This window comes from Hermetia illucens, chromosome 2 (assembly GCF_905115235.1).
Source record: "Hermetia illucens chromosome 2, iHerIll2.2.curated.20191125, whole genome shotgun sequence".
Classification (NCBI taxonomy): domain Eukaryota; kingdom Metazoa; phylum Arthropoda; class Insecta; order Diptera; family Stratiomyidae; genus Hermetia; species Hermetia illucens.
In genome coordinates, this window is record NC_051850.1 from 156,935,245 (window position 1) to 156,955,434 (window position 20,190).

Below are 20,190 nucleotides of genomic sequence, written 5' to 3' on the forward strand. Positions count from 1 at the left end.
TTGGCCTGATAAAAGAGGAAGCGCGACGTGGACGTAGCATAGCCCGGCTCTCTCATGCTCTGCGTGTTATTTGTGGTGGCGTGCCAACTTTGCCAACCTATAAAAACGTGTCTGAATATAAAGCAAACAACGAACAGTCCTCCCAGCCGCGCCATAACGAGATAGTTACAGGACAATTATGGCATGTCAGTAGCAATCGGGAACTAATGTTTTGTCGATTGTTTTTACCGTTGTGCGGAACGCTTATATTTTATGCGGCACTAGTGTAATTGTTGTTTGTACAGTGTTATGGTCAGTTGTAATGGCCGCGCTGCATAGTCATTGTGATTTCGTGTTGAATAGTTGAATAAATGAATGAAACTAGTGGACAGATATAGAGGACACATCTGCATGTGCAAACGAGAATTATGAGTTTGACTAGTCAGAGTGTAGGTTTCAATAATGCAGATGGTATTTTGTTAAATTTGTGTCATATATAGCCCTCCGCAATTCTACTAGATGATTAACGAGAGCTAAACTGTTGAAATTAAATTACACTTACCCATAAGCCGCTAATGTGGGATCATAGGGATAGTATCCTGTTGTTGGCTGGAGCCCAGCTGACGTCCACGCACTCATGTCCGTCGTTGGTCCACTTTCTTTTAAACCATAGGGATTACTCTGTAAAATACGAAAGTATATACTGACATTAACCTAGCCTGGTCACAAAAAATAATTAATTAATTTGATAAGCAATAACCTAGGAAAAATTTCTATCCTTTTTTCAAAATTATTTACTTAAAGGTAAGTGCAAGGACTAAGTAGTCAATCCTGCACTACAAGAATAAAAAGTTCTTCTCCAGCTGCCTTTTTAGGGAGGGTGAGTAAAAACCTTCATGCGTTGAATGTCGGGCAGTGCTAAGCCGTCGAACCAACAGTTAAGTGCCTCCATGTTATCAAAAAACTACCTTGGAAGCGTTTGACAAATTACTTCTGACTGACCCTCGCGCTCCCCGGCTTTAGGGATGAATGTAATAAATTCTTTAATTCTTTTCACCAATAGGAAGGGAATTTATCAGTTCGAAGACCCCCTACCATCTGGTCCCTTCACCAGTCGAGCACAGTTTTTATCAGGACAAGAAGACCCCTAAGTTATTTTCAGCAGAGCTCCATCCGTCAGCACTCCTTAGCGTCTTTCTGTCAATGTTGACCATCAGAAGCTGCCCTGTGCTTGCATAAGTTGCTGACAAATCCGATCCCAACTTCCACAAGAAAAAAGCTGTAATCTGGATCGCAGATTAGCCCATTGCAAAATATCTAGTCAGGGGGTCACATGGGACTTGTACAGGCAGAGCAAAGTAAGGAAATAGTTTTCAAATCAGCCACTGACCTAAATTTCCGATGTGCTACCCAATCTCGGCTCATTTGCCAAATCTTATGACTTGGCTTTCACTCAGAGTATGGTGCCATTTTTGTCCTCCCCTTGTCTAGGCATCAGCCCAGATCCTTACGCCTTAGATCAGAATTGGCTCCGACACCATGACACGCATGAGAAGATCTGGTGAAAGTAAAGTCCTCAATGTTTGCTTTGGCCGACTTAAGGCCAAGATTCCTACTGCAGCTTTGTTCGACGCTACTTGTATGTGCTTGGAAAAACCCAGCTTGTCGGTTTTGACTCTAAAATTTTCGCACAGATCACCGCGGGATACAGTTTGGCGATTCCTTTTTTAGTCAAAATAAGCTAAAATACTCGATTTTTCCCAGCACACCCCAGCTTATTCATCAGAGCAATATTCAAATTCAAGCACGGTGCAGAATCTGCAGAACCACCCAGGCGTCACTCTTTCAGCATGTCAAATTTTCGTGGACGGTTGAAGGAAGCGTATCAGAGATTCATTTCTAGGACTGACGCTTGTGCTACCTACGGTTACTACCTGATCTAGTTAGGTAACTTTGTCACTTAGTGGCAACACATATGGGTATCATAAGCAAAGACATAAAGGTTGTTTTTCAAAACAGCGGCAGTAAGTTTTCAGAATAGTAAGATCGATAATCGCACCGAAGCTAGTCCAGCTAGGTTACCAACGAGGGCCAGGTAAAAATCCAAAAGGAACTGACACAAAGCTTTCCTACAGTGGAAGGACTTAAGCAAGGGGATGGTCACCCCCCCCCCCTCTTTTTACTTGGTGCTCGAATACCTCGCCAGAGATACGTTACTGGTAAAATCCGCGCAAATGGTGGCATACGCAGACAACGTGGATATTCTTGTGCGATCGATGATTCGTGCGAAGGAGCAGTTCCAGTCAGCAGCAAGTGAAGTGGGGCTGAGGACCAATGAATCCAAAATAAAATGCATAACTTAAACTCGAAAGGCGGCTGATACTATGCAGAACATTGCAATGGGTGAGCATGATTTCGAACAGGTGGACCAGCTCGTTTTCCTAGGAGCCATCATTTCAAACAATGGAAATGAAAAACGCGAAATACAAAGACAGATTACTACTGCTCTTAAAGCATTTCATGCGGTTCTCACCATAATAAGATAGAGGAAAGTATATAGACGCAATAAACTACGCATCTATATTACAAGATTCGTCCAGCTGCATTCCATATGGATGCGAGACGTGGACCTTGACGCAGAGAGAAACGTCCTCCGAAAAATTTTCGGAACCGTAAAGGAAGAGGATCCACATCGAATGAATGCACAAGGGAACAACTCCAAATCGAGAAGGGAAGCCAAGAAAACGTTGGGAGGGCAAAGTGGACGTTGATTGCAGCCCAATCCTAAGATTAAAAGGACGTGGTCTTTGGATCAAGATAATAGAGGGCGATGCATCCGGGAGGCCAAGGATTGATTAGTGCTATATCGCCATCGAAGTAAACGTCACTTTCGTTAGCTATCCGCTTGTCGAGGACCTGTAATGATATGTCAATGAGAAGTGGATAAACAATTATCATCAGGCTGTCATCTTCCAAACCTCGTCCGGGGCTGACATAAAGTACCCCAAAATTGCACTGAGTATCCGATGCCTTTTTGCCCCGGAGTATCGATTTTCAAAAACGAAAGCTCAACCTCTGGGAATTCGGAAATTATGGAACATCGGAGAGAGAGAGAGAGTCCCAAGAATAGAAGGTACTCTCAGCGTAGAAGAAGCCGATCTGAATTCTAGGGAAAGGGAAAATTGAACATTTTAAACAGATGTGCAAAGAAGCCAGATTTCAGAAAATAGTAAAAACTCGCTGAAAATTAGACCCCGCAACTGGAATCCCTCATATTTCCCTGGAAATTGCTTCAGGACAAAACTAGGGAGGTTTGCCCAGAATTTTACTACATTCCCTTAAGCAGGAGTATTTCCTATGAAATAGAAGCAGGCAAACCATTGTGTGATTCCTTCCATACAGACCATATGTCCGCTGAATACCATCGGCATCGGACTATCGAATGGATAGTATTTTATAGATCACTTCCGATCACAACAAAAATGGAAGCATTTCTGAAAAGCTGTCATTTTATGCGTATTTTTCGATGCAAAATTTCAGACGGCTGAACTCATCCGTAGTGCCTGTTAACTGGGCTTCTAGCCAGATCTCTTTCACATGTTACTAAGCGGTTGACACCTTTCTTACAATTCTATCTAGCTTGTTTCTTGTTATGGCCCTTGCTATCCCAAATCCTTGCGGTCTTGTTCACCGCTGAGATTCGTAAAAATCACAGTTTAAATTGCGCAAAAAAGGAAACCAGGCTGATTTCACTCGTTTGAAACCTCCTCTCCCTCCTCCCAAATGCAAATCCTCTCCTCTTCAGGTCCACCCAACTGCTGACCTACGCTGACGATATTCACATTATGGGAAGAACAACCCGAGGTGAACAGTCTACCTTCATCCAGATCGAGCAGGTGGCCCGAGGTCTCGGGCTGAACATTAACGAAGGCAAGACGAAGTACATGATGACAACGTCAGCGTTAAAAACCAAAGAACAAACAATATCGAATTGCACTGGTCAAACGAAAACAATGAAAGTAGGAGACGACAACTTTGAGATCGTTGAAAATGTCTCCTATCTAGAGTCGAAAATTACAACCGCGCAGGGTTGTCGGCTGCCAACAGAGCCTATTTCAGCTTACAAAAACTGTTTCGCTCGAGACGCCTCACCATAGGGTCAAGGCTTGAATACATCCTTTCTGCGAAAAGTTCCACTTGACAGCCACTGCTTCGATTTCCCCAAACGTACTTGTAGAATATTGGGCTTTATATTGAGTTCCTCTCCTGATTTTGGCTCTCGCCAACCCCCGTGAACCAAGGAACATTATGAAGTATTCCTTCGTGATTTCGTCTTCTTCCTGCAATTGTGGTACACGCGCTACTGAGCAAATTTACCCGTTCCCTTTTCTTTTAGGAAAACTTTTTCTGTGTACATTACCCTAGCACTCCCTTACCAACAACAATGCAGAACCTTTCCTTTCCTTATTCCCTTCACACTCTACGCGGGTTTGATGGACTACTCAGCTTTAAAAAAACATTTTCAGGGTGTCCTTTGTGGAACTTAAACTCTATTTCTACTCTTCAGCTGTGAGGCTATGCTGATCTTTCATTGTACTGGAGCTTGGTCTCTTCAACTCGTTTCTCCATATTTTTAAGCGTAGTCTCCACTTCTTACTTTTTTTCTCCCTGCTGCTTACTCTGGCTATTGCCTCCCCCCTAAATAAGTATATCATCCAATACCGTCTGACATCAAAGCAGTTTACGACCTCGACTGACTAAAAATGATGGATGCTAGTAAACTGATCAATGTGTTGAACAGCTAGAATTGTTTGACGCACTATCGCAAATCAGGGATTTTTGGATTGATAGAAGGTTGTTTGACCGATGAGGTTGAATTGTCGCTGCGTAGAGCATCGGCGAACGATAAAGATGCCTAAATGTGCCAAGGAGTGCTCATCATGTGTGGTCTGATTTTTGTTATGGGATTGGTCTAGGGTAGACGGATCCGCTTTTAGACGTTTTCCTTCGCCATAACTCTCAAGAAGAAAAATAAAAGTCGGAAACTACAACTTTGAGACCGTTGATAATTTCTCTTATCTAGGATCAAAAATCACAACCGATAACAGCTATGACCATGAAATCCGCGCACGTTTATTGGCAGCCAACAAAGCATATTTCAGTTTATAAAAACTGTTCCGCTCGAAATGTCTCACTATAGGGTCAAAGCTCTTACTGTAGAAGACAATCATCTTGCCAGTCCTTATGCATTTCTCGGAGACGTGGGTTCTTAGCAAGAAAAATTGCAAACTGTTGGCCGCGAACGAAATCTATGAGCGATACCATGATCGTCAGGTTGTGGATAAAATCCGACTCAATAGGTTGCAATGGGGGGGGGAGGTCACTTAATCCGTATGAATGAGGATGATCCAGTCCGGAAAGTCTATAAGGGCAACATCGATGGTAGAATAAGGAGCCGAGGCAGACCCTGCCTGATATAGAACGATGACGTAGGTCAGGACCCCAGACAGCTTTTAGGGATATCGAATTGGTGGACCTCGGCGCAAAACCGGGATGTTTGGAGTTCCTTATTAAGGCAGGCCTAGACCGGATACCGGTTGTTGCGCCCTTGATGATGATGATAATTCTCAAGGGAGGAGAGACACTTCATGGCAATACGTTGTTGATATCTTTGGACTTTAGATCCCTGGCGGGACTTTGGATCTTCAGGTATAAGGGGCGACTGTATAGCTTGGTTTATTCTTCCCGAGAAGGTTCTTGGTTGCTGAGAAGACTTCCTTGTTGTCGAGAAGGATTTAGTAACTGAAACGTGCTATTTTGATTAGTATGTTTTTGATAGCCAATAGCAAAACTATTCCCTTAGTGGCCTTGAAATTTTCGGAAGAGTCAACATAGCAGATTTGATCTTTTGGAGCATTAATGTAGCATTTATCCAAAAACATCAAATTTCATGATAACAAGTCATAAACTATTATGAAATAAGATTCCATTCAACTGTTTAAATTTTCATTCATTTGAATAATGTTTAACTATTTAAAGCTCAAATTACACCTACGAACCGAATTCGGCCAATTTGATATTCTTTCGCTAAACAGCTCGTGTTACTGATCTTTATCAATTTATAATACAGTCATTGAATTTTCGATACAAATTTATGATTCTGGATAAGCGAATATTTGAATACTGATTGAAAAACTTTGCTACATTAAATCAGAAAGTGCTTCAAGGCTGAATAAGTATAAGATCTTTTATAATATAGGCTTTGGGCTGAAACCATCAATACAAATTTATTACCTCCAAATTTTCAAAAGTTGTTGACACTATAATTGGAATTAGATGCAACTAATTTTTCAAATTAGATTAAATAAGGATTATATTAGAATACGAGAGGTTATGTAATTCAATACGTTGCAGATGACTTTACCAAATTGAGCCTTGATATCTATTCTCAACATATGAATACTAGATTCATTTATATGTCATAACCACATTTATATTTATCTTTCTTTGTGGAAAATTGAGATACATTCGGAAAAAATTGTTTAGAGCTTCGATGATATCCCTCAGCAGTTTCATTAAAATATTCCTCATAAAAGTCTGGGAGATAAAAAGATATTATTGAACAATCGAAAGACCGTTACAAAAAGGCACCTAACTTCTTACTAATTTACCCATTTTATTCGGATTTAAGGAAGCGGATTGGCGGGAGTTTAATTATAGTGCTGATATTATATATCCCCCATTTGAAATGACAGGATTTCACGCCTACCACGGAAAATAGCATCACAACTGTTAGTAGATCGATCCGGAAAAAACTACTTCAAAGCTGATACTGCAAGTAGTCACTACAATTTTATCATTGATATGAATTTATGATTAGATAATATCCACTTTTCTTTTCAATTAGCTAGTACTAAATGATATGAGATACATATGGTGTAAAAGTAGCAAGAGGAACTGATTATAGTAGAAAAATTGTAAACAGCAAGTCCAGAAAGCGGAAGCTGGATACCTCTGGCATGAAAGGTTTTATGTTTTCCTGATATAAGAGACTTGGCGTGCATGCTTTTTCATTTGTGTTATAATTTTAATTTAATTTAGTAGTAATGCCTTACGCTAACTCATCTTTATTTAAATAGCAATTCACTTATTAATAATTACGTACAAATTCATATATTAATTTATTAATTTAGCAATGCTTACTGGGACTGCCAGTCCACACTGATTTTTTATTTTCATTCAAAAATCGGGAAAACAATTTCCGATGTCAAGGTCTCCTAAACGCCATATGTTCATTTCGCCACAGCAGTTCGCACTCAGCTTTAACCAAGGGGTTTAGATGAGATAACCCAGACTTCTCGGCCGCGGCCGAATGGTGGACGTAAAAACATGCGCGGTGTTCACGCTTACCTTTAGTACCCTCTGCCTCCTAGAAGAAAGACTTCAGCCTCACTAAGGAGACGCACATGGACTTACCACCGATGTCTAAACTGAACTCGTGGTCTCCACGCTCAAGGACCTTATAGGGACCCTCGTATGATGGCTGAAGTGGGCTCCGAATAACATCAATCTTTACCTGAACCTAGATGCAGAATTAGAGCTCCCAAAGCGTGTGAACTTCTCTTCACAGATGGCTGTATGGAGGCCAAGCAGAACGAAATGCAAGATCTGCAACTAGGACGGCTCGTCGCGCACCATAATGGCTGCCTTTAGTGTCCGATACCGATGTTCTAGCATCTCGTTGGGCTGTGTTTGAATCCCAAGAGCTTTCCGAGCTTCGAAAAGAGAGTAGACTCAAATTACATTGCCTGGTTTGTCGTGATTACAGCGGTAACACCAAAGCGCAAAATCCACCCATGATAGGGGGCCTCAGCACATGACTGTGTCGTTATATCCTTCAGAGGTATTACCTCAGGGCACCGACTAAATCGATCAATGCTCATGAGACAATACTTGTAGCCATGCGAGATTCGCAAAAGGCCTATAATATCAAGGTTAGGCGCTTAGTCGTGACTTTACGCTTTTGGCGTGCGATGCACTCTCTGGTCCAAAAAGTCATGTCCTTGTTTATGGATGGCCAAAAATCTTTACTGGAGACTAATCGGTTCGTTGTCGGAATGACAGGGTTCGGAAGATCTTGCACGGAATATCGGAGGTATTTGATGCTCCGATATACGGCTAGTAATTCACGATCGTAGGCGCTGTAATTCTGTTAAGCGAGATTCAACTGCTTCGAGATCCCAACGGTTGCTTTGATTCACTAATTTATAAAGAGCAGCACTACTGCCATGTCTGAGGGATCGGTGAACATGGCTAGGGACGCATCCTGTTGAAGGAATACCAAAAGAGTAGCGTCTACCGGCTGTTCCTTGATGGTTTCAAATATTTAGAAGATTTCTAGAGACCACGCAACCTTCCACGAATCTTTGGTCTTTGGACCATGCAGGAAGGCGTTAAGTAATGCCTGATGATGACCGAATTTGGGCAGAAAATGACGGTAGAGATATATCATTCCCAAGAACCTCTTTGGCGACGGAAAGTTCATGATCGTTTGCACCTGGTCTGGGTCGGGTTAAATGCCGTTAGAGGTGATGGAATGACTTAAAAATTACGCCTGCTGCTGGAAAAACTTATATTTGTCAACATTGAGAATTAGGCCACTATCAAAGAGGGGTTTAAAAATACACTCGAGATGTGCCAAATGCTCGGTCTGAATGGAAGATGCGACCAGAACATCATCCAAGTAGACGAAACAAAAATCTAAGCTTCGTAGTTCAGGATGGATGAATTTCTGGAAGGTTTGTGCCGCACTGCATAGCCAAAAGTCATCCGTGTGAATTCAACGAATCCAAAAAGTGTGAAAATCGCTCTCTTTGGAATATCTTCGGAAGTGACAGGGATTTGGTGGTACGCATTGACAAGATTCAGAGAGAAGAAAACAAGACAGCTTGCTAAATAATGCGCAATCCTGGATGAGGAGAATGGGGTGCCGGTCCGGAATCGTTTGAGCATTCAGTAGTCTATAATCTGCACACGATGGCCATTCGTCATTAGGCTTGAGAACCACATGGACTGGAGATGATCAACTGCTGTTAGAAAGTCTGCATATATCCTGTTTGATTAGTTTGTTGAATTGTTTCCGCGCAACAGCGAGCTTCTGGAGTGATAGAAAACCTACCTTCGAGAGCCAGTATTGTTAAGGTGATACTGGACACCACAGTTAACTGCCTGGGAGATACTATATTCGGTAGTAATGTTGGGATATTTTTGGAGGAATGCGCGTATGCGTGGATCGACAACAAATGAGTATGCTTACGTCAAACGTACCGGCATGACGTTTTCCACACGATTCCTGACTGTAAACCGGTCTAGCTTTTTTCAATCGACCTCGTAGCCGGCCGCGCTCTTTTCGCCGATGGCCCACCTGACGGGCACATTAGCCTAGTTGATAGCGAGTCCGCCGGAAACGTGTGCTTGGTATTGCTCCGCCACACTCTTTTGCTGACTCCTCAATATTCATATAATCACCAACATGCTCTGCCCCAATCAATTTAGAATTGCCATTTTGAAGAAGCGATCCGTCATTAACAGCATAATCACCGATGGTAACGCCGTTTTATATTTTAAGTCGGCTCAGGGACGGTAAATTTTCAAAACAAAATCTAGTTTTGTTTCGTCCGGCTTTATTAGGTATTTTTGGGCTGGTTATAGTTCATACACATATCGTATTTTCGAATTTACATAAGGAAGCAAATACCACCTTGCAGCTATTTTGGTACCCCAGTGGCGGAGAAGGGAAGGTCTCTCATTAAAAATATTATGCAACAATACAGCAAAAGGGCAAATAAACACGATAAGCAAAGGCGGATCATTAAGGAACTAAACCAGAAACCAGTTTTTTACCTCAGAGTGACCTGCGAAGACCTGGCACTCCAAATACTAAATAACGGTAACTTCTTCAAGCAAAGCACAAATCCACTACCAAAGTCGATTAAAAGAGTGGAGAAAAAACTAAGGGAATGTGTTGACCTTATCAAGAACATAGCCGCATTACGCATGCCTAATTCCTCTTACACAAGATTCAGAATACAATCCAAAGTACATAAAAATGGTAACGAAACACGGCAAATTATCGCTGACACTAATTCCCCACCTAAAATATTGCAAAATGGTTACTACAAGAAGTAAACGCTATCGGTGACTATCGTAGCAAATATTCTGTAAAAAAACAGCTTCCAGATGGTCGAGAAGCTGAAAGATGCTAAAATTAGGGAACATGAAATCCCAGTTTCGTTTGATGTGAAAGCAGTTTTTTGGAATGTCAAACAGGCCCTACACATTTTGGAATCATGGCTGGCAAACACCGCACTTCAACCAAGGAAATGAGGGAGATATTGGTCACCGTGGGATAATGGTCACTTTTTGGGTTAGATATGATGATGATGTGCTAGGCATCGTGCACAAATCCCTGCTGAATGGATTGCTAAAAAAATCAATCAGCTCCATAAAAATATAATATTCACCATGGAGACTGAACAAATGGGAAAAATACCATTCCTGAACATCAAAATAGTTAGAAACGGGGTAGACTTCGAATCCGATATATTCAGGAAGCCCACAACTACCCAACGAGTTTCCATTCATACTAACATCAATTTGCGGTTTTCCACAGCATGATACATAGAATACTAAACATGCCCCTAACCAGATCGAGATATATTAAAAAACTGACTTATATAAAAGACACCGCGAAAAAATGGATACAACACCGACATTATAGACGCAATAATAAAGAAGAAATAAGCTGTCAATAACAGGAAACAGTGGACGTCGTTACGAGGCACTAATGACAGGCAACAGTGAGATCGAGCATGACATATAAGTCGTTGTGGCACGGCAGTAATGCCCTTAAAAAATTGAAAATAGAAGCTGTCTCAACAAGCAGCTATGCGCGGCTGAAACTCGACTTAGGAGCTTAAAGGACGCGAAATCCAAGCAGAAAGAGAGCGGAATCTATCAGATCACATGCCGGGAATGAACCAGTATATATACGGGGCACACTAAGCGGTTGGTAAAAATACGATTCGCGGAACATACCAAAGAAGCGGAACTAGCAGTAAAAACCCACTATAGAGGCAGCTTCATGATTTTCTTTAGATTTTTCGGTGGGATAGTTTCAGCGAATGGGTCCCTTAAAGAAATCATCCACCCCTCCCACTCCCCGCCTTTCCAACAAATATTAAAAATAAGGCAGGCATCGAACAGTATTTTTTTTTGTGCGTACACGGAGGTGGAAAATCTTAGGAAGACACGTCCGCGTCCACCCCCGGTCTCTCCAGTCCCAGCCCCGTGGGACCACCATTGAGGTATTACTTCGCGGGGTAGGTTTGCTCTTAGGCACTCATCCTTCTCCTATTTGCAGCTTTCCTCCTTCTTTGTTCCTTCAGCAACTCCTCCTGCATTTGGATGATTGCGGAGCTAACCGCAAGCCACTTCTCCTCGGACACCAGTATCTCAGTAACCAAGCTCTCCGGGGTCCTGCTCCTGCCCAGCACCTGGTTTAAGCTCCTTCTCGCCATCGCAAATCGTGGGCAGTGAAACATCACATGCTCTGGATCCTCCGGTATGCCATCACAGCTGGGACAGTTCGGAGAATCATCCAACCCAAAACGGTGCAAATACAGCCTGTAGCAACCACCGTGTCCCGTGAGGAACTGAGTAAGGTGGTAGTTGGTATCCCCATGTTTTCGCTCAAGCCACACCCTAATGTTGGGAATGAGCCTGTGCGTCCACCGACCTTTCGTAAACTCGTCCCATCTGCGTTGCCAGGGATCAAGCAACTCTGACCTTGCCGCATTTCTACGCTGTGCATGCCCCTCAATATGTCTTGCATTGTACAGGACACTCATTTCTTTGGCCAGAATGTTAACCGGGATAATGCCTGCCACCACCAATACTGCCTCATCTGATGTGGTTCTAAAAGCACTGCAAACCCTCAAAGCCATCCGCCGGTAAACCGAGTTCACCTGCTTCCGTCTCTGAGAGTTTGCAAGCGCCTCTGCCCACACAGGCGACGAGTAGGGCAGGATGGAGCGCACCACTCCGGCTAGCACCAACCTCCAGCAATGTTTCGGTCCACCAATATTTGGCAACATTTTTGCAAGTGCCGTGGTGGCACTGGCTGCCTTTTGGCAAGCATACTCTAGGTGTTCCCTAAAACTCAATTTGGTGTCAATTATTACCCCCAGGTATTTGATAGCCGGCTTTGATACGACCGTATGTCCACCGACCTCCGCTTTTACAGTGTTATTTGTCCTGCGTTATTAAGGCCGCTTCCGTTTTCGCGTCCGCCAAGGTCAGCCCGGCCTTTTCTAGCCAGGACTTTACCGCTCTCACTGTTTCCGTTGCGTAAACCTCCACATCTTCTGGGTGTTTTGCTGCAACAACCATAGCTAGGTCATCAGCAAAGCCGACAATCGTAGTCCCCTCTGGGACGGGAAGAACAAGCAGTCCATTATACATGATATTCCAGAACAGGGGACCAAGTACCGATCCCTGTGGTACCCCGGCTGTGACAATGTACTCTCTGGGGCCCTCATCCGTCCCGTACTAGAGAGTTCTCTCTGAGAGGTAGTTTTCCACCAAATTCGCTAAGTATCCGAGGACGCCTATGCCAGCCAACGCCCCTTTAATTCTATTCCAGTTGGCCGAGTTGAATGTGTTTTTGACATTCAACGCCACCACGGCACAGCAGCCGCCAGAAATCAGTGCACCTTTTGCCAGGTTTACCACCATGCCAATTGCGTCCACCGTAGATTGGGCGCGCCGGAAACCAAACTGGCATTCCGATAAACCATTGCTGGCTTCGACGATGGGCAAGAGTCTGTTGTAGATGAATCTCTCCATCATCTTCCCCATCGAACAGTATTAATCGAAACCTTTCATTTGATACCCAACGTGACTACATTCGGTGAAAAACAATTTTACACCCCCCTTTTGCATGTATGAGGACTCCCCTCTTAAAATCACGTTCACAGCTTCCACCTTCTCACCAAATTTCGTGTGGCCGATTTGAGAAACGAAACCTTAAAAATGCATAAAGTCCACAAACTAGACGCCGCAGAAGTCTGGAAATATTTAAACAGAATAACGCCTGGTTGTTGATATGGGCAACTGTTCATCTGGCTTATTCCAGATAATTAGGGTAAGCAATTAAGGGAGTATTACAATTTCAGAAAAAAATTAAATAAATAGTAGTTTTCAGGTTAATTGCTTTAATACGTGATATATAAGGCTATAGAATTAAGTGAAATAAATTATCACAAAACACTAGTCACCGAATGGATACATTATTACCCCACCATGGACTCACCGAGAACTTATCCCCTGGCTCCATTAAATTTTCATATTTAGAACGTATAGAAGAAGATTTTCGAGCAGTACCACCAGTTTTACTGTGAAGTAGGTGCTGATTTTCCATATGCCAGACACTGGTGTAAATACATAAAGCCATTCTCAATTGCCTTAATATGTGGAATCACGAGAAGTCTAAGAAAGTAGGAACCACATTATCAAAACTCCCCTTTAATCTATCGTTTTATCAAATTCACCATTAGAAAATGTGTTAATTACCAATTACAACTTTTTTCACGTAAATCATCCCACTATCGTGAAGCGCTACCACTGTAACCTCTCCACAGTAACTTCTTTATCTTTTTAACGACCCCTCTCATATCAAAGAAAAATTCAGAGCATTTTCAACAAATTAACAGCAGCTTGTCCATATAAACGTAACTAGCATTTAAGACCTGGTGTCACCATGTCTTTTACAGCAGGTCGAATGGAATGACAGAAAAGAAGCAGCAGCAGCTCCTTGTCAGCACAACACCACCAGCAACGGCAGCACCAGTACAACTTCAAATACCTCAGCTCTCCCGTTCGCATTGCATTATCGAGGAAATGAAGAAAAGAACATAAGCACCTGCTTGATAATTGCCTCATTAATTTCACGTTAAATGCTTTCCAAATGCACCTTCTTATACGCCAGCTCGTCCGCCCTCCCGAGTCCGAAGAGCGACCGACTTCGCCCCCAGATAGCCTGCCCGCTTGAAGTTTAGTTCCTATCACGTCTACTTAATATGCAACATACGAACATACGTTTTACACGACAATTTGTGATATCATTACATGTTGCACTTCAATTTCAATAATTTCCCTATATGCAGTTGATGCAGTCGAGCTGGACGGGGGCCTGAGGCGACCGGGGGGAAGATCGAAATGACCGGCGACTAACTGAAAACTAACACAAATTTCTTATCTACACCTTGTAAAATGTCGCGGCGTTTTCGATAACGGGACAAAAACAAGTCTTGGATGGAAATTTAGAGGAATTTCAAGAAGGAAAGGTTCTAAGGTGGTCGTACGACAGGAATGCACTGAATGGCTTTGAGTTATTCGTGGGGAATCTGAGACTACATACTGTGAAGCCACCGTAGGGGTAGACTCGCTATTACAAGAGTGCAGAAATCACCTTAAAGCTAAAACTAAAGTAATGAATCTACGCTGGACTGAATTCAAAATGACTCACTCTACGAATTCTAACAGCCATTGCGAACCCCTCAGAGGAGCTAAAACTAATTCATGACCAACAGAAACATCAGCGAAAACACTCATCACATTTCTAGTGCTAGAATCATTCCTGCAAATGGCGTGGAGTCTAGTAAAGCTTGTTATAAAAACGGGGATGATATTAAACATTTAAAAGTGCTCCAAGCGAAAATTTAACAACCCTTTTTTTGATGTGCATCGGAACGGAGCCGAGCTGCATGCAGTGGAGCTTCATACCTACAAGCACAATAAACTGTCGCGTTGGATAAGGGATCGATAGCGATTCCATATTGGAGTTTTTACTGATGTCAGTGCCCCTTTTTTGTCGTCTCCGGGTTTTTGTATACAATTTGGTATGTATGAAGGTTTTCCTCGGATTTCGTACAGCTAGGAAGGAGTAACAGAGTTTTTGTGAGTACTTTTGGGAGGTGTTTATGCATTGGAACTTTAAATTTGCGAGAACTTTAAAGAAGAGTGCTTGCAAGCTCAATAACTATAACATTTATCTGAAAAGAGTAGTCAGAATTTAAAGGAAAGATTCTTTGAATGTTTTAAGACGAAACCAGGCTTCAATAATTTGAATTTGAGTATAATATTCAAATTTAATTCACTAAATATGACGATTATAGCTGCCGACAAGGAGGACTCATATGGAATGTGCTACTGGATAATTTTTAAATTAAATTAATGGCACATTATTACGATTTTCAAAAGGAGCTCGAAGAAAAAAGTTGAAAAAAATATTCCCCTTGGAAGCAAGAGATATTGGAACGAGAACATAGGTTGACCTCAATCTATACCTCTCAGCCACCAGCCACTTTAAAGTCTGACTCGAAATTTGAGATTACAGTGCGGACCTTTTTTAGAATTTTCTAGAGTTTCGGTAGATTTTATTGACGCTTGAAGAAAATCCACTAGAGAAACGTGAAATTTGTCCTGTGGCGTTGGTTCCTGCTTCGAATAATCTTTTGTCGAAAACGGACAAACGTGGGGCACTGAAAAATGCAAAAAAAAGGAAAACCGAAGGAAAGCAGAAAGCTTTCGCAAAACGGAAACATGGATCTAATACGATAAAGTTAGATAGTAAATTTTTGTAGAAAACTCCAAACACAAGTCATCTTAAACATCAGTTCCTTGGAACTTCAGAAGGGTAGTAGAATCAACACCACTACACCCATAAAACCATGCAGCACATTTGAACCAGAGACAATATTTATATCGAATGATACATTCCTATGAATCAAGGTGGATTGTATGATCATTTTGTAGACGACAGAAAGGAAAACAAAAAGTCCGTTGATCGCTGCTGGTGTAGTCCTCATTAACATGCCAGGGCATGGCACGTGCCAGTGCAGGGTTGACAAAGGTCAGGGCTACAATTGAGGAAGACCCCCTCTGCGAACGGTGCTTGCATCTACTTCATTGACCAAAACTAAATGCAACTAGGCAAAGGGTTCTAATAGACTTCGTCATCTTGCGCGTTTGAGTCAGCGCAATCACCTTTGGACTTCGTACCTTGCATCGAGAATAAGGTTGTCTAATATGTCTTCAAATTCGGACAATGTGAGACTGGGTGGGGCGCGGCAGCTGTGCACGTACACCCCGCTTATTTTTGCACACACACGAAACCACTCGTCAACTGACTCATGGGGCATTATATAGCTTGGTAACCGCACGCCCATATCGCCGTTCTACCAGTCGAGTCAGTGACACGTACACCGCCGTCATGATTTCAATAGGGTTCACTTATGATGCCAATTTACATCTGAGATTCATAAGTGGTCTGCTCAAGTAAGTCCCAAGCGACCCTGCAATGATTAAGGTTCATTTCAATAAACCCCATTTTTAAATTGCAGTCAGTGCCTTCTTGAACTCCAGACTGGACTCAGTACAGACCCTCCTGGAAGTACACCACCCGGGAGAACGGGTGAGAGAAGTGGTAGGGGGAGAGTTGACGGTTCTTGCAACCCCTTCAGCACGCTAGTGTTGCAAGGGGAACTGGAACACTGCGAAAGCGGTTGTTACCCATGAAAAGGTGAGAGCTGCCATACTGTCCTTAGAACATTTCAAAGCACCTGGCATGGATGGCATCTATTCGGCAATGCTAAAGGAGGGTATGGAGCATTTAGGTCGCTCTAAATGCTCCATACCCTCCTCTAAGAAATATTTTTCGAGGATGTCTTGCTCTGGGCTACGTGCCTTCTTCTTGGCAACAGGTTGAGGTAGTTTTCATACCGAAACCTGGGAAAGATGATTATTCTAATCCAAAGAACTTCAGACAAATCAGCTTGACTTCATTCTTGCTGAAAGGTTTGGAGAGATTGGTGGAGCGTCACATTCGTGGAAACGCACTTAGATCACACCCACTTAGTGAAAACCAACATGCTTACCAACGTGGAAAGTCCTGTGAGTCTGCTCTTCATTCTTTGGTCACAAAGATAGAGGATGCAACTTTGAATGGTGAGTACGCGATGGGGTGTTCGTGGACATTGAAGGGGCTTTTGACTGTGCGCTTTTTCAAAAACTTTGTGATGCCGCCAGAGCGCATGGTGTTGATGATGCTTTAATTAAGTGGATCCATGCTATGCTAACGCAAAGATTGTTGTGCGCTGAGGTAGGGGTTCATCGCTACCTGACTACGGAGGCGATGAAGGGCTGCCCCCAAGGAGGTGTGCTTTCGCCGCTTCTGTGGAGTATGCTGATCGACTCACTGCTATGCGAACTGCAAAATTTGCCAATACACGCTCAAGCTTATGCTGATGACATGGCTGTACTTGCTGTTGATCGGGATCTTGGAACGGTGTGTAGGAATATACAGCGTGCCGTTGATTTGATAGACAGCTGGTGCCTTAGACATGGTTTGTCAGTTAATCCAAATAAAACCATAATGGTTTTATTCACAAAAAGGAGAAAACTGGAGGGACTTTGTCTCCCTGAGATGAGGGGTACTACCCTTCAACTCTCCGAAGAAGTGAAATATCTGGGGGTCACTCTAGATAAAAAACTTCTTTGGAATAAACATGGGCTGTGCAGACGGACCTTTGCCTCGACATGGGGACTCAGGCTTCATGTGTTAATGTGGATATACGTTGCCATCATTAGACCGATGTTCGTATATGCATCCGTAGTGTGGTGAATTAAGGTGAGACAAAAAGTTTTTCACCGTAAATTAGCCGCACTGCAAAGAACTGTTTGTCTGGGTATCACTGGTGCCATGAGCACGACATCCGGCGCAGCTCTGAATGCACTACTCAGTTTGCAGCCACTGGATATATTCATTCAAAGCACTGCAATGAGAGCAGCTCATAGGCTAATTCGATTAGATATATGGGAAAACAACGGATGTGGGGGGCACAGAGCATTGGAAGAGTTACTGGGAGGACTGAATGCAGTTCTTACAATGCCTTCCGATTCTCGTGCCCCCATACATTTGTTTGGTAGAAGATATGTAGTTACCCTGAAGCGTAGAGAGGACTGGGAAGACCCAGAGGAATGCGTGGCGGGATATACGAAAGTCTTCTACACCGATGGCTCAAAAACAGAAGTGGGTTCTGGAGCCGGAGTCTACCTCTCGAATAAAACCGGGAAGTGGGCTTTTCTTTTGGGACAATATGCAACGGTTTTTCAAGCCGAAGTTTATGCGATCCTAAGGGTGGCAAACTGGGTGATTGACGAGCGTTGAAGGGCAGGCGCATCACAATCTGCAGTGACAGTCAAGCTGCACTGAGGGCATTGAGCAGTCCTTTGATCACCTCGAAAATCGTTCAGGAATGCAGCAACCATTTGAACTCAATGTCTAGATTCAATACGGTGGAACTACTCTGGGTACCTGGTCACTGTGGCATAGAAGGAAATGAAATCTCGGACGCTTTAGCGAAAGAGGGGTCAATCTCCCCTATGCCGGGACCGGAGCCAGCAATTGGGGTATCAGTAGCATTGGCAAAATCTGTTTTCAAAAACTGGGAACAAATTTCCCATAATGACAGGTGGCAGAGCCTAAATGCTGCTCGACACACCAAACTTTTCCTGCCAGAACCCAACATACGTACCGCAAAGTTTATCCTGTCGAAAAGCAGGAGGACTTGCAGGTGTATTGTGGACATTCTGACAGGCCATAATTCACTAGCTGGGCATATGTTCAGAATAGGAATTACCGAAGATGATACGTGTCTCTCCTGTAATGAGGAAGCGGAACCCATGGAGCATTTCCTGGCATCAGATCTTTGGTGCCGATGTTCTCCAATTGCGACGGGTAGCATCACATCCACTAACGGAAATCCTGCGATACGTTAACGAATCCGGAATATTCCGTTAGACGGGGATGGCGAGTACAATGGGCCAACACGGCCTGAGTGCTCAGAAGCTGTAGCTTCTCCCCCACCATACACACACACACACACGCCTTCTTGAACTGCGGGCATTTACCACTTCCTGCATTGTTCCAGTTTTCGATTCCTTCCTTTCTTTCGCACAATAAGCATTTGAGGTTCCTATTGCACTCCTCGGCAATATGCCCTTTATCCCCACGCCGTCTGCTTTGATCGGATCGCTGGTAGTTGAAGCACCTCTTTAATGAAACCTGCTCTCGCCAACGGCAGATAATCCATCCAATTCAAACCTTTCCGGCTGATAATAATTTCTACGCTGCCTTCACTGACGTTTGAGTATTACCATAGACCTTTCTCAAGCTCACAATAGATTATTCTTATCCAGTTCTTCCAACTTAAATTGTCCTTTTAATGCAGGCCATAGTTCTTTTCTGAATGTCACCTCGTCAAGATTCTTGCACTGTATGCAATTCTCATGCTTTTGGGTCGGAGCTATGACATCCTTCCCAAGCGGGTTCTTCACTTGAGTGCGAAAGCCTTCGGCTTTGCTCAAGCCGAATTTTTTCAGATCAAACATGAGATCGTCTTTCTGGGTCCTTCAGGTCATGTAGACAATTCCACCCAGATACTTTAGGGATTAGATTTCATCCTTTTTAGAATCTCCGCGTACGACAAATCGCCCCTAGTGGAGGAAACAATTGCTTCTGGGCAAAATCGCACTTTTGCTTCCTTCTTAGCTTTTTTATTAATGACCATCTACCATTTGCGCCCCGCTTAAGTTTCCCTTCGATTGCTCATTCCCGCACTTGGGGCATCTCCCTTCTTCGGAACTGCTGGTGTACTTTTTTCTTCTTACGCGCCTGTTGATTTTCTAGAAGATCTTTCTCTTTTCTTTGCTGGCAGGTCGGCAACACTACGGTTTGGTGTTGCTTGGGTCGCCTGTAACGCTGAATGAATTTCAGGTTTCGACTTTCCCTTGGGACCTCTTTTCTCCGCGTGTGATCTATTATAATAATAATAATAATCGTGGCGCAACAATCCTTTTTGGATCAAGGCCTTGAAGGCCTTTATTCAAGGCCGTAACGGTAGACTACAGTACACTGTAGGAGGCAATGTGGTCAGCATTGCACTCGCCCGAGATTATTACCCTGATTTGGCTCAGGTACTCATTCACAGCTGAGTCGACTGGTATCCAACGTCAAACCGCGATACGAACTCCACTGCCACCAGTGAAATTTGAACCGCGACCTTCCATACGACGGCCTTGTGCTTTAAC

General features: G+C 43.2%; 1 protein-coding gene across 2 annotated transcripts in view; it reads right to left on the bottom strand.

The window, feature by feature from the left end:
* The window catches only part of LOC119649338 (homeobox protein araucan), a 312,591-nt gene that overhangs the window by 87,938 nt on the left and 204,463 nt on the right, over window positions 1–20,190 (bottom strand). For both annotated transcript variants that reach the window (XM_038051444.1, XM_038051445.1), the window contains exon 3: window positions 542–660. In XM_038051444.1, the coding sequence (XP_037907372.1) occupies window positions 542–660 (119 nt within the window). The remainder of the gene's footprint in view (window positions 1–541; window positions 661–20,190) is intronic.